Source organism: Nicotiana sylvestris, chromosome 2 (assembly GCF_000393655.2).
Source record: "Nicotiana sylvestris chromosome 2, ASM39365v2, whole genome shotgun sequence".
NCBI lineage: Eukaryota > Viridiplantae > Streptophyta > Magnoliopsida > Solanales > Solanaceae > Nicotiana > Nicotiana sylvestris.
Window position 1 is genome coordinate 93342243 of NC_091058.1, and position 25217 is coordinate 93367459.

The 25217-nt window shown below is 35.9% G+C and overlaps 2 protein-coding genes across 21 annotated transcripts; both read left to right on the plus strand.

The window, feature by feature from the left end:
- Nucleotides 1-11411: 11411 nt before the first annotated feature.
- LOC104232269 (zinc finger CCCH domain-containing protein 14) lies at nt 11412-14400 on the plus strand. The gene is made up of 3 exons (XM_009785423.2): nt 11412-11528; nt 12549-13269; nt 13508-14400. The coding sequence occupies exons 2-3, from the start codon at nt 12553-12555 to the stop codon at nt 13811-13813; spliced, it is 1023 nt and encodes a 340-aa protein (XP_009783725.1). The 5' UTR covers nt 11412-11528; nt 12549-12552; the 3' UTR covers nt 13814-14400.
- Nucleotides 14401-15404: 1004 nt separating this feature from the next.
- On the plus strand, nt 15405-23006 carry LOC104232270 (uncharacterized). Of its 20 annotated transcripts, none has more exons than XM_009785429.2 (13): nt 15409-15746; nt 16685-16796; nt 16891-16946; nt 18563-18769; nt 18867-18963; nt 19363-19433; nt 19650-19844; nt 20321-20401; nt 20832-20936; nt 21339-21434; nt 21840-21941; nt 22409-22498; nt 22667-23006. In XM_009785429.2, the coding sequence occupies exons 4-13, from the start codon at nt 18674-18676 to the stop codon at nt 22787-22789; spliced, it is 1056 nt and encodes a 351-aa protein (XP_009783731.1). In that variant the 5' UTR covers nt 15409-15746; nt 16685-16796; nt 16891-16946; nt 18563-18673; the 3' UTR covers nt 22790-23006. The 20 variants fall into 20 exon arrangements, with proteins under 20 accessions (XP_009783743.1, XP_009783731.1, XP_009783733.1 ...); XM_009785431.2 differs by having other exon boundaries at nt 16695-16796; XM_009785441.2 differs by having other exon boundaries at nt 15405-16796; nt 22421-22498.
- Nucleotides 23007-25217: the final 2211 nt, after the last annotated feature.

A 25217-nucleotide genomic window follows, 5' to 3' on the forward strand; every position in this document is an offset into this window, starting at 1 on the left:
TGTGTTGAGTCCCCTAAGTCAAATGCAATATGATGCAAATAAGCGTTCCTACTAGGGATCCGGCATGAAGTTTCGTTATACTAGGTTTAAACCTTGGTATTTGTTCTAGACTGTGTACCCGAGCGGACAACTCGAGTCGAGGAGGGGGCTACGTACCGGGGACCCGCGAGATCGTCCGGCTTTGTAACTTGTCCGTCCTCTTTCTTATTTTAGGTATTGACATTAACAGAATAGGGAGTCCCGACCAGCGAGCTTCTCCCCGGAAGTAAGAAGAGAAGGGTTTCGGCACAGTTTATATACAGTTCAGATAATATCAAAGCGGTAAAAGACAACATTTAGCACGTTATGCAAAACATGTAATAAAGATCAGATAATAAAGCCAAATATAACAATTATTCTAAGCTCGAATTCTTGAACCCTGAACCGGAGGTTCTGGGTTAGATCCCCAGCAGAGTCGCCAGAGCTGTCACACCTCCTTTTTCCGCGCCCGAGGGGCGCAGGGGGAGTTTTTTCCAATTAAAGGACAATCGAAACGGGATGAGTTTATTTATTTCAGAGTCGCCACTTGGGAGATTTAGGGTGTCCCAAGTCACCAATTTTAATCCCGAATCGAGGAAAATAATGACTCTATATTACAGTCTGCGTACCAGAAATCCGGATAAGGAATTCTGTTAACCCGGGAGAAGGTGTTAGGCATTCCCGAGTTCCGTGGTTCTAGCACGGTCGCTCAACTGTTATATTCGGCTTATTTACCTGATTTTATACGAGTGTGAACCTATGTGCAAAATTTAACTTTTAACCGCTTTTATCATTTACTGTTTTTATCAAGAATTGCAACGTTGTGAAAAATGTATCTCGAACCGCGTCACAATCAATGTACCCGTGGTTGTCGAAACACATTTCGAATCCGTCGAGATTTGGATTTGGGTCACATAAATGTGCACCCGAGTTTAAGAAGGTAAGGTTTATTAAAGCGTATCCTAAAGAGACTAACGTGTTGTTATTTTAGGAGGATTGTGAGATTTGCTAAGCAACCCGTCCTGGAAACTAAATGCTTCAATAATATACATTTAACAAGGGCCCCGCATATGCACGTTTTGTTTATTTTCATCGAGGCTCATCTCGTTCTTATTTTAAAAGGATATCCTATAGCAACTACGTTTCTTGTCGCGTTTGTCTCTATCAATCGAAAGCAGTAGATAATCCTGATTAATTAATGCTTGCGGGTTATTTTATGACAGAATTCGGAAATACTAAAATCAGGAACAGGGCTGCGCGCACAGTCAGTCGAATAAGTAGTCATGGGCCCAAATTCGACCCATGCGTGATGGGCCAAACCTGGGCCACTGCTTGCTCGAAGCAGGCCGGCTAGGCCTGTTTTGGTCTGAACTCGACCTTTACGGGGTTGATATTGCAAGTTTGGTATTCTTTGTCTTAACAGGTGGTTTACTAGTTATATGAGACCATCAATCCAAAAAAGGAGAACTTAATCCAGGATGTACAGTGTTCATACTTGGTATACATATCAACATATACTGCAAAGTAAACTAGAATCTGAAATGCAACATATCTCATTGAACATATTATCACCTATCAACATACATATGTAAGCTACTATTTAGCTAACTTATATTAATATACACTAGGCATATAGGCTGCTTCGATTGTCAACACAAAAATGAAAATTATCATACAATACGTGATATCTAATATAACAGTATATATATGAAAATCAACTTCAAGTCTTTTTCCTTTCTTTTGCATTCATGCTCAATGTTCTAATTACATTTTGATAGTGCCTTGGTTGTGTACCTGATGCAAAGAAAAAGAAGAAGGAGAATGGTCAGCTGAGTAGTATGCAGCAAATACAGCAACAGCAGATAAACACCAACAACACAGCAACAACAACCAGCCACAATGATGGAGCTCACAAGTGGTCGAGCAACAAACAAACAGTCCCAGAGGCAGAATGATGAACCAACAATATTTCCCAGAACAAAGAGGAACAACCAATAGTCGAGTACCAAACCAATGAACCCAGAAAAGAAAGATGAAACAACAGCAAACAGAGTATTCAATGCAGCAACACTACCAATTCAATAACCAGAAACAGCTCAACCAATGCAAACCAAGAACTTGGCCAAGACAGCTTGACCAATATGCACTCTTATACAACTTTCAGGCAGTGTTTGGTTGCAGTGTTTATTGGAAACTAACTTATGTTTTTTCAGTTTTCTTTGAACTCACCAGACCTCTCTTTAGACTACAAATTTTCCAGCCCTTTGTTTTTCCCTCTCTGAAAGCTAAAAGTCCAGCCTAAGACCCTTCAACTTCAGCCCCTGTTTTAGTTATCAAATGGCCTATTTATAGGCCAAATGCACCATTACAGCTGAGCTGCCCTGCCTGCCAATTGGCAGAATGCCCATACTCTTTTAAGCCCATGCTCAGCATGCTTGGTGTCAGCTCCCTTTATTCCCCACGCCTGGTTTTGTTTAATCCAGAATTATGGGCTCATTTGTTTATTCATTTTGAGCCCCCATACCCTTGTGTCTTGTTCCCCCATTGGTATTAGTTTAATCCTAAGTTAGTACCCTTTTTGTCAGCTCACTTAAACTAATTACTTCTGTTCTTTTTAAACACCCCAGAATACCCCCGTTAACCTTGATTATTACTGCCCCTGCCTATTGCAGCATTAGGGCATTTTTGCACTGATGAAAACTCGAACTCAGGACTGCCTAGACTGAACCCTTTTAGTCATTTTTATAATGCCAACAGACCATTTCAAACATTACTAGGTCATCCAGCCAGTGTCCGAGTTTAATTAGTTATGTGAAACTCCTAGCTCCTTCGATCCATTAGTTATAGAAAACTAATCGACGACATTTATCGAGTCGACTACACTAATTATAGCAGGTAATAATCGATCGCTCACATAAACAATACGTTTAGGGACCTAAAGGGCATCAGACAATTCTGTGTTAAATAACTGGGAACCTATATAAATTTATTCATTTGACGACCAATCTAATCGACCAGGTTCATCACAGAGTACATTCAGAATACTAACAGAAGACAAACGACCAAATAAAAGGTCTTTACAGAGATGAAAAAAAATCTGGATGAAAAATAGCAAAAATAACAAACAAAACACAAAGAGATATGCTGACAACTTATTTGGAAATAAAACAAAAGAACGGAAAACTTACCAAAATGTTTAAACCAAACAGACCCAAATCAAACTCGACTTCGAACCTTTGAGGCCGAACAAACCTTAATCAGGGTGTTCTCACATGAGAACACCTTGGTTAAGGTCTATTAGACCTCAAACCTATGTCAAAACTGGCCGGGTTCCCCAGGTGCATGTGCTTCAAAAGTCTGGATTTCCAGATCTGGATTTTTGGGAGTTGTGGGTGGATTCGGACCAAACCAAGCTTGGTTTGGTCACGAGGAAGGTCAGGAGAGTGTCTAGCATGAAGATGGGGTGGTTTGGCATAGGTCCAGGTTCGACTCAAATCTTCAAACGAAGATTCGAGACGAACGGAAGTGATTCGAGGCTTGTGGTTAGTGGATTCGTGTTCAGGATGGTCGGGTGCATCGGGGGTGTTATTTTGGTGGTCATCGGAACTGTGGTTGCCAGGCTTATGGTGGGAAACCTAGGCTGCTAGGGTTTGAGAGGAAAGGGAGCCTGGGGAAGATGGTGAATAGTGGCCGAGGGGGGGGTGTGGCTTGGGGCGTGGGGTAAGGGGGTTAGGTTTATATATGTATTGAGGGTTTAGATCCTGGCCATTGGATCAATTGAGATCAAGGGCCAGGATCTAACCATTGAGGAGGGACGACGTCGTTCGGGAGATGATAGTGGGTTATGACCGGGTAGGGGATTGGATCGGGTCATGTTGACGGGTTTAGAGGAAGGCCTGGATCCGTTGGATCAATGGGAATGAACGGCCCAGATTAACTTGCCTGAAACGACGTCGTTTCGACTTAGCAGGGGCTGTATTGGACCGTTTGATTGCCATGAATCAACGGCTCAGATTGAGGCGCTGATACGACGTCGTTTGGGACGTGTCCGGGCAGCCTGTGTTTGGACTGGATCTGTGTCCTGGTCTTGGGCCTATTTTGTTTCATTTCTTGGCCCAAACCGATTTTCCCTACTCTTTTGCTTTTGTTTTCTTTCTTATTATTTTTTCTTTTCTTTTAAACAAAATAAAAATAACAAATAATAAGGTAACGGATTTAAACAACAATGCAACATTTTAACACAATTATCACAAAAATATTTACGTAGGTTAGCTAAAAGCCTAGGGCGAACGGTGCACATATATATTTTTTGAATTTTCTTTTACTGACCGAATTATGGTTTAACCATCCTAATACATATATTTTGTATTTTGTTTGTTAATGATTAAATGCAAAAAAGGAATGGACAGATCCACAAGTGACTAACAACACATGAAAACTCGAACAATTGTACAACGAAGCCATTTGTCACTATTTTTATTTTCTTTTGGAGCGAATGTCCGTAAAGCAAAAATCACGTGCTTACAAGGACGAGAGTAAAAGCACGAAGAGTGATGCCGTACAGATTATATTGACTCTTATGGTGATGACGAGTATAAAAGCACGAAGGGTGATGCCGTGCACTTGTTTGATTTCTGATTCTTGTTGATAATTGAGTTATGGTGTTCCTTATATTTACCTGATATTCTTCTGTTATTAATTGATGTTTCCCCGCAGCATGTTTCCCCTCCCATCCTTAACTATACATTCCTGCTTTAATTTTCCGCGGTATATGATTTAACTGCACAGATTTATTTGGTAGTCTGGTCCTAGCCTCGTCACTACTTCGCCGAGGTTAGGTTAGGCTCTTACCAGCATATGGGGTCGTTGTGCTGATACTACACTCTGCACTGTGTGCAGATCCCGGTGCAGCAGCTTTCGGACCTTAGCTTTAGGGTTGCTTCCTTCAGTCCATTCGGAGATCCGAGGTAGTCCTGCAGGCGTCCGCATGCCTTGGCGTCTTCTTCTATCCTTTTATTCTATTTCTTTTGTGTATTTCTGAGACAGTGTTGTAATAACTCTTTCAGACCTTTATTTGTAGTATTCCTAGACAGTCTGTGAAATTGTGACGCCAATCTTGGGTAGTTTATATATGGATTGGTATTGGCATCTTTAGTAATATATTACGTTTCAGTCTTCCACTTTTAAATTTTTGATGTTTATATATTGTTGGCTCTTAATTGTTAACGGATTAAAAATGGGAAAAGGTAAATAATTCAAATGGTTGGCTTGCCTAGCTTTCACCAGTGGGCGTTATCACGACTCCCGAGGATGGAAAATCCAGATCATGACAATAATCAACGCGGACTTATTGGGTCTGAAGTAAAAAATAAAATAAAATTAGTCTGAAGTGCAATGCACTTAAGACCAATTAAGTCTAAAGTGCAAAGTTTCACTTAGGATGCACTTAAGGCCAAATAGGTCTAAAGTGCAATAAATATTTTCATGCACTTAAGGTCAGAGAGGTCTAAAGTGAAAAAATTGCACTTCAGATGCACTTAAGGCCAAATAGGCCTGAAGTGCAACCATTGGTTTCATGCAAGTAAGGTCGATAAGTGTGAAGTGAAAAAATTGCACTTCAGATGTACTTAAGACCCAACAGGTCTGAAGTGCAACCGATGATTTCATGCATTTAAGGCCAATAAGTCTGAAGTAAAAAAATTACACTTCAGATGCACTTAAGGCCAAATAGGTCTGAAGTGCAACCAATGATTTCATGCACTTAATACCAATAAGTCTGAAGTGAAAAGATTACACTTCAGATGCACTTAAGGCCAAATAGGTTTGAAGTGCAACCAACGTTTTCATGCACTTAAGGCCAAATAGGCCTGAACTGCAAATTTTCCAGAAATAAAATTTGTTTTTCGAATTTTAACAATTTAATATACGATTTAACACCTAAATCTACTCTAAATGAGCTCAAATTTGAAACATAGCCTCCAAATATTATAAAGAACAAACCACAATCATCAATTTATCAAAACAACAATAAATCTAACAAACCCATTTTGCAATTAAGAAAAAAAAATCCTAAACAGTAGTAAAAAATAAAGTGTCACATCAGATCTCCATTATAAAACATCATAAACTACCTAAAAATTGTTCACAAACACCATATATAATCACTGTCACCCAAAGAATTTTTACAAAATTGAGGGACGATGTATAGCCCATTCGATTGGTTGGGCTCTTAATGGATTAGGAGCATGGGCTGGTTTTTCTACAAGTGAAGTGAAAGTTCATTCTGGCCCAATTAACTTGATCCAGTTGTTGCTCTCCTCACAAAACTCATTTTCCTCTAATTACGGAACCTCTCATTATTATTTAAAAATAGAAATAAATAAAGTAGGATAAAAAATCCTTACAATTTTGTTAGTTATATGCATTTTAGTCAAAGACGTCCTTTAGGATTGAAAATTGAGGTGTCAAGAGACTGCCAAAAATCATAATACTTTATTTATGTGCTTATCTCTTCTTCTTTTTTCTATCTAAACAACAAACAAGAAACTTTGAAGTAAAACAACCTAAATTTAAAATTAATTCCATTAAATTACTCTTGCATGACTTCTACTAACCTAGCATAGAATCGGATCACAATTTTAAATCATGCGTGAATATAGAGTAGCGTTGTACTTTAAAAAATATTTCAATAAAATGTGAGCTAATGCAGTGGTTCAATTCGTACTAGTTTCGATTCGTTAACTTTGAGTTCAGCAAAATAAATAAATAATATATAAATGAAAGAAAGGAGGAGAAAATGACAAAGTGAAGGTGAAGACTGGTTGATATATATAAACGAATTCCATAATATTAGTAAGGGTGAATATAATAATACAATAATGAGTAGTTAAATTAAAAATTGTCTGGGACCGATTGAATCTTGAAGAATGAAATTTGATGGGAAAGACAGCAAGGGAGTAAGTAGGACCACAAAGTTAGTTAAAGTTGTGACAAGGAAGCAACTCTAGAGGAGTAATGATTTGATTATTAGTTAGAGGGTGACTTAAATAATAGCCTTAGAAACCAAACTATACTTTATTAATCTGAATGACTATCATTACTTTCAGATAATTTCTAGCTATTCCTTGAGCTTTAAATCATCTTCTTCCTTCACCTTCTTATACTTTCATGCCACGCCAATGTTCTCATACTGGACTACCCACCCAGCTTCTCCTTGCCATTTCCAACCGCTACTCTTTCTATTTTTATATGTTTTCTTGTGGGGGTCTATAGTCTTATTTCATGTCAATGTGCTATAATGGGTAAAATTTCTTCTTTTTGGTTTCCCACCTAATGTCGGCACTTGTAATGGGACCGACTAAATTCAGATTCGCGATGGACAGCTTATCATTGGAGATAAAATGCTCATTAACAAAGGCGACTCCATACCAAGACTCGAACCCGAAACTTATGGTTAAGAATAAAATAATACTTGTCACTCCACCACAATATCCACTTCTACTAAATTGAATATGTAAATATCGGTAAAATATTTTAAATGGTAATTAAACATTGAAGGGTTCTTGATCCATGTCAGTGTCCTTAGAAGAAAATAAAAGTTGATAAATGGGTTTCATATCATTGAGTTGAACGCTGAGAAACAAGTTTTGTATCTTAAATTTCCATTTTAAAATATGTGGAGAATATTACAGACGGAAAATATACAGGTAGAGATTGAGGACAAGGCAGCATTGAAAATGCTTCATACTCGAAAGTCGAAACGTTACCTATTAATCTTTTAGTTTGAATTTATGCGGAGAGGTTTTGAATTTCAAGGTTAAAGCACCTAACTTTTTAATTTTGATTCAGATATCAAAATTTTAAAGTTTTGAAGGATAACATTTACATACTTGAAAATTACATGAAAGAATTAGTGTAACTGAAAGATTGAAATACCCCAAGAACTATTTAGGCACAAACAAAAAATTCAGTAAAAACTATATAGAAGAAATTTATTAAACTAGGGAGAGAACTTGGTAGGAGGTTTTTTTTACAACTCATAAACTCTTGAATCTCTCTACAAGAAAAAATAAGTAGTAGCACCCCTATTTATATTACTACAAAACCAAATTTGACTAGACTAACAAAACTTATTCCAATATGAACTTGGTAAACAAATTCTAACTAAACATGAATTAAATAAACTAATAAATACCAAATTCTAGACAACTTAGGAATACTAATTAATCTTGGTTTAATTTCCAACAGCCTCCCTTAAACCAAGATCTTCAAACTTGAGCATGTCATGAGTAACATCAAGCCTTATAGAAGTCAAGTACCTTAGTCTCTTCACCAATTTCCTAAAATATGTAGCATCAATAAAATTATGAGTGCCATCTTTAGTCAACTTCAATTTATCTTGAATATTGCTCATATATGATTTGTCTTTACTTATGGTAAATCCCTTCAAAATATCATCAATATAATTTCCTTTACTTTGAAACCATCTACTTCTCCAGTTGCCTTGTAGTTAGACTTGTACACCCGTTCAACTCCAATTGAACATTCTATAGGTTGTAGAGTAATGCCACCAATAAATATTTCGTCATGCTCCTTGAAACATACAATCTCGAACAATGGCACAAAATTTATTTCATCTTCAATATCTATAATCATGTGTTGTAGTTCTGGATCCCAAGCTATTTTTGCCTTAATCTTGTGCAAATCATTAGAGACTTTCTCTTTATGAACCATCTTACTTTTTTCATCAACAGGTTCATCTTCAATACTATCAAATAACTTTTTCAGGTGAAACACCAACCTCTTTTGGACGAACGTCCCTAGCAACTAAATTTTCCTTTTTAACAACCGAGGAAATTTTTGGCAGATCAATTGGAACATTATTTGACTTCTCTTCGCTTTCAATGGAATCTCTATCACAACAAAAATTACATGTACCTTCTCTTCTTTTCTCCTCTGTTTCTGAATTTTGGCCTTCTTGATTTATTTTGTGTCTTCTTTTTCGTTTGGTTGATAATCTTTTTCTTGTGACGCCTCCTCCAATGTCTCACCCTTTTGTTGATTCAGTGATCTCTCATATATCACCAATTCACCTTCTAAATCATCAAGTCCGAGAGTGCTAAGATCTTTGGTAACCTCAAGAATAACTTTCTTGTTGCTAAACTTTAAACTTAGAGACAACAATACTTTTTCAGCAATTTTAACTTCTTCCAATACTTCTCCATTGATCCTTAGACCATTGTCTATTTCATCAATTCTCGTAAAAAATTCTTTGACAGACTCTATTGGTCCCATATGAGCCAACTCAAATTGACTCCTAAACTCTTGCAGTTTCTCCTTTTTTATGTCGGCAACTTTTCGATATGATTTCACCAAGATTGTCCAAGCCTCCTTTGATGACTTTGCATACAAATATTTTTTAGATATATACAAGTCGCTTCTGATGGCGAGATAGTAGCGTGCCTTATAATCTAAATATATTTTCTTCTTCAATTGCGTAGCTGCATCACCCGTCAACGTTGTGCCTTTTAGGGGTTCCTCAAATCCTTCATTAATGATGGACCATAATCCAATATCCTTAAAAAAATCTTCATTTGTTGATACCAAGTTTCAAAATTACTTTTGCCCTCAAACACAAAAACAGGACAATTAGGTAATAGAGTATCCATTTTTTTTGGATCTCCTACCGGCTCTGACAGGATCTCACGAAGGCTCTGATACCAATTTGAAGGATTGAAATACCCCAAGAACGATTTAGGCACAAGCAACAAATTTAGCAAAAGCTATACAGAAGAAATTTATTAAACTAGGGAGAGAACTTGGTAGGAGGCTTTTTTTACAACTCATAAATTCTTGAATCTCTCTACAAGAAAAAATAAGTAGTAGCACCCCTATTTATAATACTACAAAACAAAATTTGACTAGACTAACAAAATCTATTCCAATATGAACTTGGTAAACAAATTCTAACTAGACATGAATTAAATAAACTAGTAAATACCAAATCATAAACAACTTAGGAATACTAATTAATCTTGGTTTAATTTCTAACAGTAACAACAACAACCCAGTGAAATCCTACTAGTGAAGTCTGGGGAGGGTAGTGTGTATGCAGACCTTACCCCTACCCCGAAGGAATAGAGAGGCTGTTTCCGAAAGACCCTCGGCTCAAGAGGACCAAAAGGCAAAAGGAGACAAAATCAGTAACACCACAGAAATAGTAAGAAAAATAGGTAAAATATGTAAAATAGGAACTAACATATAATCCAGAAGAAAGATACAAAGCATAAGTGAAATAGTATCCCTACCAAACTAATCCACAAAGTTATGACATAAGGCAAGACTCAACTACCTCCTAACCTACCACCTTAATATTCGACCTCCACATGTTCCTATCAAGTGCCATGTCCTCGGTTATCTGAAGACTCGCCATATTCTGCCTGATCACCTCCCCAAATAATAACATAACCTTCATATAAATTGGGACGGAGGAAGAAACATATCCACATTCGGTCTCTCCTCTAAATGTTTCTGAATTATGATGCGAATTGATTGTGAAAATCCTAAATGTTATTTTAAAAAGATAAATTAGAAGAAATGCACTTCTTGTGTTTTGCATGCCTTTATCTATAAATTGATAATGACATGTTGGTGACATAACGTTGATATTAAGTAATTTGCAGCAACATAGGAGTTGACTATTAGTGAGAATTAACAATCTCAATCAACACCAACATATACAACGTCTATGTGATAAAGAAATAAAGATAGTTAGCTAATTTAGTTATGCCGTAATAATCAAATTAGGGGAACATTAGTTTTATAGAATAACTAACTCGTGATACTTGATTTATCCTTCCGCAACAACTTACAAATTTCGGATAGCATATACAACTAAATTTGTGGGGTAAAGTCGCAGGGGGTAGGTCAAGCTGACCCTTGCATTTTCATTCTCCCATAACGGTATTGAAAACGATTTGATTTTTATCCACATATAGTGTAAAGTTTTTACAATAATAGTGTATTTAATTATAAATATTATATCGGCTTTATTTTCTAGAATTTTAGGTTTCTAATCTTGCTAATAATCGATGGATTTATGTTACACTATAAAAAGGTTTACAATGAATTTTAAGTTGCAATAGTAGAGTTTTACTTGTAATTACCGAATAAAAAGCTTAATTATATATGTTTTTGTGTAGTCAGTGTTTAGAACTTAAAAACTCAATCATAAATTGTTACCTGTTAGAGGACTTGATGTGTAATTTTTACACTATCATTATATTTGAGCGTTTAAAATTTCCGCGCCTTGTGACCGAAGCAAGCAAAGTTCTTGCTACCGGAGCTACTATATAATATTGGTAATCCCAGGCACGAGTTGTGCTTTGTCTCAACCACTGGACGAAGACCTTAATTGCTCTCTCTGCTACTCTGTCACCTCTCCGAGCATTTCTTCCGTCTTTAGAAGTACGAATTACGCAGCTCCGTCTTATTACCACGACTGTCTTCAGGTAGATTCTGGTGCTTTTTGTCCTCTTCGTCATTTTCATTTGATATTTTCAATTGATGCGATTTGCCTATTTTGTTTTTGTGTCTGTTTTTTTTTTATCTTGCTTCAATTAGTGTTATGTGCTTGCTAGTTTGAATATCTACTGCGAATTCTCGTTGTTTTGTAAGTATTTGATCTGTGCGATTTTTGCGAAATTCATTATGCTAGATTGCGGTGCCTTTTCTACACTTCGTGATTCCAATTTGCATTCCATCAGATGCCGTTTGCTTATCCTTGCGTTCCTAGTTTGATATGCATCGATTTCTGTTATGCGATTGCTACATTCTATATCTATGTGAATTTCCGTTGCTTTTACGTACTACTTATTCTGTTTAAGTCTGGAAAATTCAGTAAACGAGATGAACTGAAGGCCGGTATTGTTTAGTGTTTTGGAACGTTGATCTTAAATTACCGATCATATTCCACTTTAGCTCGCAGCAAAATGTTTTTTGTCCTCTTCGTGATATAATCTATTAGAATTTTCATCAGATGAGATTTGATTAGAATTTCTTACGTTTCTCTGTCTGTTTCGTTTTATTCATTTATGTAATCGCTAGGTTTCTATATCTGTTTGAACCTCAGTTGCTTTTGAGTTACTGTTCTGTGCAATTTTGGAAAAATTGAACTACAGAAGATCAAATGTACTTGAAATTTTCATTGTTGACTGTTTTAGAATGCTTTCTGAATTTACCGATCATTTTTTATTTCAAGTGAATAAGCTGTATGCTTACTTCTACGTCTGTGTCTGTTATGCTTCAATTAGCTTTTATGTGATTGTTGGTGAAAAGAAGGTTTTATGTGATTTTAAGGTGGAGTATCTCTGTGAATATCCGTTAGTTCGTTAGTTTTCAGTACTTGTTCTGCTCAATTTGGGTGAATTCGACATACTAGATCAAATGTATTTCAATTTTTCTGGTATAATTGATTGTTCGGAATGTTATTTGTAATCACTGATCATTTTCCACTTATACTCTGTTTTCAGCAAAATGCAAAACGAGAATCCTTCAAGTGATGGCCTCAACAGCAGCACCGCCGATGCAGCTACAGTCCCGTCCGGCAACAAAAATTATACCTGCTCTGATGCAACTTCACCGCATCTGGCTCACAATCCATTTCTCTCACCTACCTCAACTCACCAATTCGATTCCTCCGAATTCACCCCAAACTTCTACTCAACTTTCTCTCGCACCTCAAATTCCCCTTCCCAAACCTCCTTTGACGATATTGACGACATCGCCACTGATGGCCGCCTCCACCAAGCCAGCTACATTCTCGAGTACCAGCAGCTCTACAATCGCTACACTCTCTGCCTTGCACATCTCCAGGAATCTATCAAAGAAGTTGAAGCTCTTCACCAGGAGAATGAATCTCTCCGGCTAGTTAACTCCGATTTGGATCGACGCCTCAGCCTCCTCACGCAGGCCACTATCCAAAACTGCCTTCTTTCTGATTTCAATCGTTTTGGTCTGGGAGTCAACCGTGACAGTCAAATCTCTGATCCCAGACCTCCGAACATTAGGCCTGCAAACGTCACTGAACCAAACCGGCCTGAGCGAAGGAATGTCGAGCGAGTCTCGCTCCCGAAGAGTATTTCTGTCCGTTCAAGTGGTTATCTCAAGTTGAAAGCACAAGGTGGAAAGAATGAAGGTCCCAGCCAGGGAAAAACTCGCCAAAAAGCCACGAATCCTCCCCTATCCGAATCCGTGAGTTTAATGTTTCATATTCATTCCTCTGTTTCTTATTCATCTCTCAATATAATCGGTGAATTTCTGCGTGGTCTTGTGAAATGTGATATATTTGGTTTGTTTTCAGTTTCATCTAATGTGTCAATTGTTCAATACTCCTTATCTTTTGACTTAGAAATCAGTGCAATGCAAATTTGATTGATAGTCTGAGTTTTCTTTCTTTTCATTTTTGTGGGTGACGTGTGGTGTGGAGCAGCAAAGGGTGTATGTTCCAGGAAGTAAGAAGGAAGAGGAGGCAGTGGAGTTTGAAGTTTACAACCAAGGGATGCTCAAGACAGAGCTTTGCAACAAATGGCAGGAGACTGGGACGTGCCCTTATGGCGAAAACTGTCAGTTCGCTCATGGTATCACAGAGTTGCGCCCAGTTATCAGGCATCCACGCTACAAGACCGAGGTCTGCCGAATGGTCCTAGCAGGTGATATGTGTCCCTATGGTCACCGTTGCCACTTCCGTCACTCCCTCACTGAGGAAGAGCGACGCACAGGTCCCAGCCTGTTCTGATTCTCTGACTCGATTTCTTCAATTGTTCCGATCTATGAAGTCTTGGGCGCAAAACTTAAATCCTATGCCATGGTTCAATTTCGCATATCCGTAAACCCCCCAAAAGCAATAAGATGGAAATATTTTCGTGAATAAACCTATATGAGGAACTGGAGAGGACAGGATTATGTGATGACAATTCTATTTTGAATGGTACCCAACCCACCCACACTGCAATAGAAAAATTACTGACCAGATATTTGGAGTTGGTACTTGATATACAGCTAGGGAAATTCTAAAGCTTTTTTGGGTTGTTCAATTGTGCAAATTGCTTTTGTAGCTAATTTTTCAAGTATTCATGTTGAACATGTTATCAATTGTCTGAGAGCTGAAGCACAAAAGGGCAAGAGCATGGAACAGTGGGTGTTTAAAATCATTGTAATGATCATAAACTGTTTGATACAGCAGTCTGCCAATTGCTACGTGGTTTATGCAACATATTCACTTCTAAAACAAATTTAAAATAGTTCCATATTTTTTGTATTAGTTGTAATAAAAAAAATTGTATTTAAAATGAAATAGTAGTTGCGTAAAGTATTTATATTGAATTTGAAAGTGTAATTTACTTTTCCGAAATCTATTTCTTGCATTTTCTATTACCAATATATTTACTTTTAACTTTTAAAGTATGCAGTGACTAATAGCATTAATGTGTATTAGCTATTAAGGAGTAACACTTTATCTAACTTAGCAAAAGGCAGGTGTAGAGAGTATCATTTTAAGGATATAAAACCAAAATGATCAGAGTATATTGTCAGACAAAAAAGTGAAAATAGAATCGAAACCATACGAGGAGTGCACATTACATATATAAACATACAGGGGTCCTTTGGTTGGGTTAGGTAAAATAAATTTTAGCATAAAAATAATATAGAAGTTGTTTGATTTACTTATCAGTTATGAGGGAATAGTAATATATGAATTGTTTATATGATAATTAATAATGAAGAGATTGTTATAAATAAATCACTTACTTTTAAAAATATATTATTGTCTCTAATAATAGTTTAATTCCTGCAATTTTATTTCATATACTATGCCACAAAAAAATAATGTTTAGGTTGCTGCATTAATATTTAACATCATCAACCCAACGCTGATTAGTTATGCAATAATCATTTTGTCTTATGCGATCAACGTCACCAAATACCAAATTATCTTATAAAGAATTTTTATGTTAGATTAATTGCTCCATACCACCAAACGATCCCATATTGTTTTGGTTTGAGGGATTTAGAAAATAATTTTCATATAACCAATATTACAATATTTGATTGGTGATCAAATAATAAGTTAAATTATGCGAGAGCGTGTATATTATTTTATGCACAATAAAGAAATAAAAATATTTAACTACAAAGTTTCCTTAAAGTATGTAATACCTACATCTGTATTACCATTCACCGCAAAACAAATAATTTATTTTCACTGCATAAACAATCCACTTATTATGGTTTTAAAAAAAAACACAAATCCACTTATTATAACTCGCCTACCAAATAACAATGCATTGACATAAAACATCGTCGGTTATTTCTTAATTAAATCGGTTATATAATAGAGCAGTCAATGTGGAAAAAGAGGGGAAAAAATAGTGTAGTGAATAGTAACTACAGAATCAATATACGAAAATCGAAATGGTAAAATAGCAATTGCAATTCCGATTTTAACTAAAAGATGTTTGACCCATATAAAGGAAAAGTTTGATTTTTGATGCTACAATGGTGCTTTCTTGAAATTTTATGTAATGGATTACTACTTACTAGGCGATTCTATGATTCTCTTGGAGAAAACCAAGTCAAATGGGTTGGCATTGAATCAAGGGAGGAGATGGCAGCTGACATTTTAGCGTCAGGCGGCGGCATGTGGAGAACTTCTTTCCCAATGTTCTCAGGTAGGTTTTGCTTCTTTTGTATTTCTTTTTCTTGTTAATAGGAAAAGTAGTAGACTAGTAGCACCAAATAAGAAAATAAGAATCAAAGTTGGGAATATCTCTGACCTTTGGTAAAGTTTTACTGTAAATTGTATATTTTGAACCTAAATACAATGTTCTGAAGAAGAAATATGAACGTGCATAAGTTTTTTTTGTATTTGTTTCTTTTAGATAGGAAAATAACAGTATTGAGATTTACTATCTTGAAAGCAGAAAGCTTGAAAGGTTTAATTAAGCCGAAAGTTTGAAATCTCTAATTCCATAACTTTTTGCCACTTATGGAGAAGGCTTTGCACACATTATAAAGTAGGCTTGTAAAATCACCAAAGGAGCAAATTCTTTCCTAGATAATCCCATATCCAATTGAGATATCTCATTTGTATGCTGATGTTTTTTCCATAAGGAATTTCCTTCCTCAAGCTTTCTCTCAATTTTATAACCTGATTAATGTTAGTGCTGATTTTGCTGGTTAGGTCCGTAATGAAGTGCTATTAGCATGTATTTGGAGTGTATGCCATATATTTATTACAAGTTCTTGAAATTTTATGGGTTGAGGAAGAAAATCCCATTTTCCCATTTGCTGCATTTCAACTTTATGTTCAGCATCCAGGTCCCAATTGATAGATTTGACTTAGTAATTACCTTGTAGCATGACTATTAATCCTTTAAATCCTTAAAGAAAGGAACAGCCCATGACCCACCTGATAACCATTTTCTAGATATCTGAAAAATCGAACTACTTTAAACTCCAGTAAGGGTGGCTCTGTCTCAAATATTGCTATCAAGAGAGTTGGTGCTCTTTGATTAGTGTAACTTAGTTGCTTTTGTCATCTTAGTTTTGTTTATCTTGATATTTTTCTTATTAACATTATGTGTTACCAATTGATGCCTGAGACAAGTGCTTGCTAGTCTAACTAGCTACTCAATGAGGGAAAATGACGTTATCACATTAGGAAATTACACAATCCTTCCACACTTTTTGTTGAAGATGCTCAAGAATAACTTGGACAGGTACAAATTTGAGTTACCTATTTCATTTCTTTGCTAACATATTTTTAAAAGTTTGTTTGATTGTCATTTTGGTTTTGAAATAACATTATCACAGTAGAGAATTGCACAATCCTTCAATAACTCCTCATGAAGATGCTTAAGAACAACTTGGTATGCCCAAATCTATGTTTGATGTTCTATACTTTGCTATGCCTATCATTTTTTAAAAGTTCGTAGAATTGTCATTATGATTTTTGATGAACTTTCTTTAGATAAAAATAATTCAGTGAGTGAGTGAACATGTTTATCAAGCTTATTAAAGTAGATTAGTTAAGTGATTTATTCTTTGTTGTTTTAACCAACATCAGTTGGCAGTGATGTTGAGGCACAGCAGTGATATTACCATTTTCTTGTACTTCTGTTTGTTCTTTCTTATTTGTTATTTGAATGCTTTTAATTGCTTTCTGACTGCAAAATAGTGCTAGAATCTGTACTTTGTTGAAGTGGGAAGATACTTATGGTGTTAAAGTTCAAATCATAATGATGTCAAGCTTCGATGCCTTGATAGGTTTGTGTTAGTAACATAAACTGCATTTTAGTGATGACAAATTTTTTGGTCTCTCAAATATGTATGAACTTCATGGTGGCATTGCTCTGTGTGCATTATGCCCGTCTCAGCTATTTGTGCATTGAGTTGTTGTGAGCTACATTGTGTCTGTTGTATGTAAAACAAAGAAAATGAAGAAGTAAAATAGAAAAGAAATACATAGTCGGGCATATGACATTCTCGGCACTGGCTACACTTATCTAGTAAATATTTAGAAAACACTCTTAATTGATTGGTTTATTTTTGCGTAAAATCAAGCTAAACCTAACCATGAACATCCAAAGAGACAATGTGCTTTAACTCTCAAGTTAAGCAGATCAGACAACTAGATAAACAAAGACGATCAAGTCATTGTCCCTTCCTTTCTCTTTTTTTCCCCTCTTTTTTATTGGGATATATGTAAACACACATGGAACAAAATCTTCCTGTTATCCTTGACTTCCGTTGGTGTAACAGGAAAAAATCATATTCTCCTACCTATATTATTGCATAAATAATGCTCCACTAAAATGCTAACTCCCAAGGCAAGATTTATTAGACTTTTTCTATTGCTTAACTATTTGGGGAGTAAACTTATGGTTCCATCGGTTGGTGGATGTGCATATAACTTCCATGTGAAATTTGTTGTCTGTGAATTTTTCTCCCCCCAGACGAAGAGAACTTTTGTTGCCATGTAAAGATGAAAAAGAATAGTTGAGTAACAAGACACTGAACCGCTGGTGGGAGAGTGACCATGTTTGCAGACATTTTAGACGGACTATGATTAATCACATCTTGGTGCCATGACACCAATTCTCTCTTCAAACAACAGCTTAAAAGTCGCCTGTCCTATATTTCATTTCCTTTTATGACCAACGTCAGAAGTCCTTTGCTTAAACATACTGTAGATGGTTCCACGATGAAAAGAACCAATATGGAATTTCTTCTTTTCTTCTTGTTTTTATTTAATTTATTTATTTAGTTATTTTGATGAATGGTGGGACTACATTTTCAAGATACTCGTCAGGGAAAAAAATCTATAGTGCGACAAATAAGCACTTATTATTCCCACAGATCTGCATAAAGAAAATCAATTAATGGTTGAGTGGAGGATTATATCCTTATTAATGATGAATATATCTGAGATTATATTCCTAATAAATATGGACCTAACGATGACTTCAAAATTAATGCGTAGTAGCTCTCCTGGGGGTGGGAGAAGGAGCTACGGCATAGTGTTTCTGCTATTTAAAGCCCCTTCTTCCCCAAATATTATCAATCTGGTGAAGACATCGATTGGAACGTTTCGTCAATGGAATTCCCAAAATCCTCATCAGCTCTATCATCAGAAATGCAAAAGTCGGTTGCTATCCATAGCTGCTTGCCAAGTAACAACAAAACTCAGCAGGTAATCAATACAATCGAGCTTTATACCGATTTTTTTTACATATAGCTACCGTTCATATAAGATGAGATTTATACCTATGGCTTCCTCGCGTATCTAGGATGAAGATAAAAGGGAGCCTTGTTTCATGCATTTGCTAAGAGCAAAGCTCCTCTGTTTCTGGAAACAACAAGTCGAAGAAATTCTTCAAGCTTCAGGTGTTTTTTTGCTCCTTACACATAGTCACCTACAGAGACCAATGATATGATACATTCATGCATGATCAAAGGTTATTCTTGAGCTTTTGGGCCAGTTTTACGACCTGCCATGGCCCTCACATATGTTGATTTTGTTAGAAGTATCTCAATCATCACATAAAAAGATATGTTCCATATGAAAATTTACAAATATATATATGTTGCACATTTTTGCTTCCACCAGTCATGAAACAGTTGTAAGCAGGTCATGTCATTGAAAGCAACACTAGAATCATAAAAATCAATAAATCAAATTGCAAGTAAAAGATCCTTTTATTTTTTAGAGATTGTAGGGTTTACTTCGCTGCTGTTTTTCCCTGTTGGTTTTACCTTCACACAGCCGCTTCATTTTATTTTTAGAGCTAAAGAGAAAACAAGAGCTGCCCCTTGCAAGGATCAGGCGCGTAATTAAGTCAAACGATCAAGTAAAGGTATGTTCATGGTTGTGATTTTCTATTCACATTGGCAAGGGTCGTTTTAATTTAATTTATTTTTTCGATCTGCTGCTAGTTGGAACTTGAAAAGCTTGAGAGAGTGCTTTTTTTTTTTTTTTTTTTTTTTTAAACTTTTCTTGATCTGCTGCATCTCTAACTGGGGAGTGGGTACTAAAAATAATTTTAACCTCTAATGGGCATGTGTAAATTCAGATGGTTAGCGCACATGCTATCGTTTTATTTGCAAAAGCAACTGAGATGTTCATTCTTGAACTCACACTTCGTGCGTGGATGCAAGCTGAACAAGTCAAACGTCGAACTCTGAAGCGTTATGACATTGCTAGGGCCATAAGGAATGAAGAACTTCTTGATTTCCTGTGTGATATCGTCCCACTGCAGTCCTATAAGGTTGGTTTATATGCTAGTATATCATCCATCATCACTTCCCGAGATGAAAATTGTTCTTAGCAAATAATTTCATTGGCTATTTCAAGCACTTTGAGACCTTGAATACATGCTAAATGACCTACGAATCTGTGAGGTAATTAAACTTTATAAAGTTGTACTTGTACTTACTGCGAAATGCTTCCTTTGTATATTTTATCTGATATTATTACTACTTAGCGAGTCAAACAAATTTTTTTGTCTACAAGTTTTTCAAATATTTTGAATCCTAAAATATTTTATTTGAATTTTATGGAGGACTTTTCACGTAGTCTTAGAATATGTAAATTTTATTTCGATAAAATTGACTAGTCAATGTTCAACTTCAACTGATAATCAAATACTCTGATCCTCATTTTCGAATCCCGTTACGAGTTTTTGAACGCTTATTAATGATCTTACCACTTAAAGTACTAAAATATCACTGGCTACAATACCAGTTTCAGGTGGAAGAGGCAAATTATGGCCAAGGAAATGAATTTCACCCGGCTTATCAAATGGTTCAGCCTATTAACTTTCCAGTGAGTAGTAGTGACTTTGAACATTACATGTGGTGGAACTACCTTGTAACCTTCATTCCAAATAACACCAGCATATTGTTTATCTAGGCTAATGTTGGTGTTGTTTATCCTCATAATGTATGAGTTTAAACTTCATAAAGTCGTACTTGTACTTCCTGCAAAATACTTTCTCTATATATTATACCTGATATTTTTACTACTTTGAGCGTCAAACAATCTTTTTCTGTCTACCTCATTTGAATCCTAAAATATTGTACGTAATTCAAACTTTACAAAGTAGTACCTTTTATATTGTCTCAAAATATGTAAATTTTATTTCGGTAAAGTTGAGCCCATGTTCAGCTTCACAGAGATACATATTTTGATCCTCATAATTGGATCCTAATGAATTTTGGAACATTTTTAGTTATCTTACTTTTTAATATACCAGAATCTGCAGTACCAATTTCAGGTGGAAGAGGAGGCAAATGATGGCCAAGGAAATGAATTTCACCCGGCTTATGAAATGCTTCAGCTTCAGCCTAATAACATTCCGGTGAGTGATAGTGATTTTCAACATTACATGCTTAAACTGCCTTGTACAGCTTCATTCCAAATAACGGCAGCGACTTGTTTATCTAGGCTAATTTGTTGGTGTTGTTTATCCTAAAAAGTATGAGGTGATTAAATTTCATAAAGTCGTACTTGTTCCTGCGAAATACTTCCTCTACATATTGAGATATAATATTGTTACTAGTTAGAGGGTCAAACAATCTTTTCCTGTCTACCTAATTTAAATCCAAAAAATATTGTGATTTTTAATTTTATGTAGTACCTTTTACATGGTTCAAAAATATATAAGTTTTATTTCATATTTTGATCCCTGTATTTGAATCCCGTCATGAATTTTGGATGTTTATCATTTATCTTACTGTTTAAAGTACTAAAATCGCACTAGCTACAGTACCAGTTTCAGGTGGAAGAGGAGGCCCTTGATGTCCGAGGAAATGAATTTCATCAGGCTTATCAAATGGTTCAGCCCAATAACATTCTGGTGAGTGTTTGTGACTTTCAACACTAAATGTGTAAAATACCTTGTGAACTTTTATTTCAAATAACAGGCATATAATTTATCTTGGGTAATGTGTTGTGTTGTTTATACTGAAAAACTATGAGATGAGTAAACTTCATAAAGTCCTACTTGTACTTCGTTCCTACTCTATATATTTATATGATATTATTACTATGTAGAGAGTCAAACAATCTTATCCTGTCTACCTATTTTGAATCCTAAACTATTGTAATTTACGTTCTATGGGGTAGTACCTTTTAGGTAGTCCCAAAGTATGCAAATTTTATTTCAATTAAATTCATATTTTGATCCTTGTTTTTGAATTCTGTCGTGAATTTGGAATGTTCATTAATTATCTTACAGTTTAAAGTACTAAAATTGCACTAGCTGCAGCAGCAGAACCAATTTCAGGTGGAAGAGTTGGCAAATGACGGCCAGGGAAATGAATTTCTCGTAGCTTATCAAATGGTTCAGCCTAATGATGTTCCAGTGAGTTATAGTGACTTTCAACACTACATGTGCAAACTACCTAATCTTCATCATAAATGACAGTTGATTGTTGTTTATCTAGGCTAATTTTTTGTTGTTGTTGTTGTTTATCCTAAACAAATATGAGGTGATTAAACTTCATAAAGTCGTACTTGTCTTACCTGCAAAATACTTCCTCTATATATGAAATAAGATATTATTACCACTTAGAAGGTTAAACGAGCTTTTTCTATCTATCTATCTATTTTGGATCGTAATATTGTACGTAATTCAAATTTTATGAAGTAGTAGTACCTTCTATGTAGCCTCAAACTATGTAAACATTATTTCGATAAAATTGAGAAGTTAATATTCAACTTCACACAGATAATTACATATTTTGATCTTTCTTTGTTTTCAAATCCTGTCATGAATTACGTTTATTAATTATCTTACAGTTTAAAGTACTATAACAGCACTAGCTACAGTACCAATTTCAGGTGGAAGAGGAGGCAAATGGTGGCCAAGGAAATCAATTTCACCCGGCTTATCAAATGGTTCAGCCTAATAGCATTCCGGTGAGTGATAGTGCCTTTCAACACTACCTTGTAAACGTTCATTCCAAATAACAGTCGTGAATTGTTTATCTAGGCTAGTTTGGTGGTCTATTTATCTAGATAAACCTTGATCTGAAAAAAAGAAGAAAATTCAACACTTCCTGAGAATTTTTGATGTTATTTATGTAGGCTTCTTTCACCAGCATCCAAGGAATTCCAGCGCCACTGATGCTACCACCTGCGATTAATTCATCTGCTGAAGCCAAGTTTACCAATGATGGATTTGCATTGGACAATAAGGAGGGACTTTAAAGTGGGAGTTAATTAATTTCTGTTTCTTTAGTTATCATTTTCCTTTGTTGTTGTTTAGCCTTTTCAATAGGCCATCCTTTAGACTTGTTTTAATTGGCCTAAGAAAAATATGTGTCCCCTATACTGCTGAAAGAATGCAGTTTATGTTTGTGTTAAACAGTATAAACCCCGCTTTTGTTAAATGTTTTTAATAATACCTGTGCTTATTTCGTGATGATTTAGAAGCCTGCGAATCAGGTTTTTTTTTTGGTTCAAAAGATAGTATGCATTAAATTAAAAGTTGAGCGTACAGAGATGTTGGTGCTCGGGTTGCACCATATTACAAGTTATAGTATCACTAGTAGTAGTTACAATGTTTGTGGTATTCCTAACGGAACTATTATCACAACACCCAAAGTTGATAAAAACTATCTCCGCTACAGCATGGTTTTCAGCATTTGACTCCAGGCTGCTCCGCAAAACAGGTACTGCTGCATTGTCTTCAACTGCCATGTGTGTGGAACTGATCTTGTAGTAGTTGTTCCTTGCTTATCTCCTTCAAAATGTCGGATCACAAAAAGTGGTGGTATTGCAAAAAATTTATAGCGTACGATTACTTGCCTGACTGCTGCCCTCTTTTGCTAGTTGATCCGCTACTCTATTTTGTTCTCTGTATGCGTGTTGTACTCTTGGATTATGTAGCTGGTGGAGGAGGTACCTACAGTCAATAAGCATGTTAGTGTATAAAATATTATCGTTAGCTAGCATAGTGATTACCTCCCTTGCATCTACTTCCACTTGCAGTGGTGTTAGATTTAGTTGACGAGCTAGTTGAAGTCCCTGGATCAGTGCTCGAATTTCTGCTGCAATAGAAGTTGATTGTGGTATATTTCCTGAAAATCCCACAATCCAGTCTCCCAGGTGATTACGAAATTACTCCTCCGATGCCATCCATATTGGATCGTTGTGAATGGGCCCCATCCGTATTGAGCTTGTAAATACTTGGTGCTGGAGGAATCCATTTAAGGGCAACTTTAATTCTGATAGGTCTTGTGTTGGCAAGCTGGGCAAGAAGATGAAGTCCAATTTGACAGGTTTAAATCGTTTCTGAATAGGGTGAAGTTCAGAAAATTATTTCAGCAAACTTAAAAAACATACTTAGATATCAAGCTTAATTATGAAATCCAAATTCTAATACGAATTTCCAGAGCTCAATCAGGGTATTCACTTTGGATTTTCCAGAGTCGATAGAATCTGTAGTTCTCAAATTGTCATCCAACCGTCTGCTCATTGTCAATGCCTAATGGTCAATCCTTAAAAGGGCAGCCTGTGCGCGGGGTCCGGGAAAGGACCAGATCACAAGGGTCTATTGTATGTAGTCTTACCGTGCATTTCTGCAATAAGTTGTTTCTATGGCTCAAACCCGTGACCTTCTGGTCACATGACATCAACTTTACAAGTTCCGCCAAGGTTCCCCTTCAATCCTTCCATATACAAAAGATTGACGTTTGAATAAGTTTTCTGTGTTTTTTTTTCTTCACGTACAGAAGGGAGTATAGTCAAAATTTGGTGGTTGTTCAAGAGACCCATTCTAAAGTACGACTCTCGCTGTTTTCTCGTATGCTATTTTTTTTTTTTTTTGGCATATTTCGTATTCCGAAACGTTTTAAATTTTATAATTCCATTATGCCGTCGAACACAATCTTTGATAGGCCTATTTCTAATTTTGAAATGGTACCAGCTATTGGAAGAATTTCAAAAAGAGTATTATGGGATCATTCACACATTTGTTGTTAGCAAATCCTTTTGCATTTGCCTTGACTTTAATGGAGTTCAAACGTGAATTGAGTGAATTGTCAGTGTCAAAATATATCCCGGAAAAGGTTAAAGTTTACTCTTTTACTTTTTTTATTATGGTTCAAAATGATCCTCTATTATGTTGTCGGGAGCTCTATTAGGGGCTAGAGTAAATATAAGATGATGTACTAACAAGAGTATGGTGGGTTCGAAATATAACAGAGGATAAGAGTAAGATATTTCATATAGTAGGTGGGTACCTTTAAACCTTTTAAAAAAAAGAAAAGGTTGATGAGGATTCATGCTGAGTGAATTACACAAATAGCCGTCAAAGTGGATGGTTTTGAATTTTTGTCCCCACTTACCTCATGGGCAAAATTTTAAGTTTAACAAATGTTGCCGCTCGCTTGCTCCATGGGCAACGCTTTTAACTTTTGATCTTGAAGTTCTGTCCACGGTACAAGCAGGGGGATGCACTTTTAACAAAGTCATAAATTTTTACGAAATATATGTATTAATAATATGAGAAAACGGAACAATAGAAAAAATGACACCACTTGACATAAATTATCTCTTGGCGCGTTGGCCGTGTACCTTATTTTGCTTTAAGAGGTCAGTGGCTTGAGCCTCAACTAACACTTTTTTTGTTGTT

Coding starts and splice junctions, on each gene's coding strand:
- LOC104232270 (XM_009785428.2), top strand. CDS start 18,674: ATGGAATTCCCAAAATCCTCATCAGCTCTATCATCAGAAATGCAAAAG. Junction 19,434..19,649: donor AGTCAAACGATCAAGTAAAG/GTATGTTCATGG, acceptor GTGTAAATTCAG/ATGGTTAGCGCACATGCTAT. Junction 22,499..22,666: donor TTCAGCCTAATAGCATTCCG/GTGAGTGATAGT, acceptor TTATTTATGTAG/GCTTCTTTCACCAGCATCCA.
- LOC104232269 (XM_009785423.2), top strand. CDS start 12,553: ATGCAAAACGAGAATCCTTCAAGTGATGGCCTCAACAGCAGCACCGCC. Junction 13,270..13,507: donor ATCCTCCCCTATCCGAATCC/GTGAGTTTAATG, acceptor GGTGTGGAGCAG/CAAAGGGTGTATGTTCCAGG.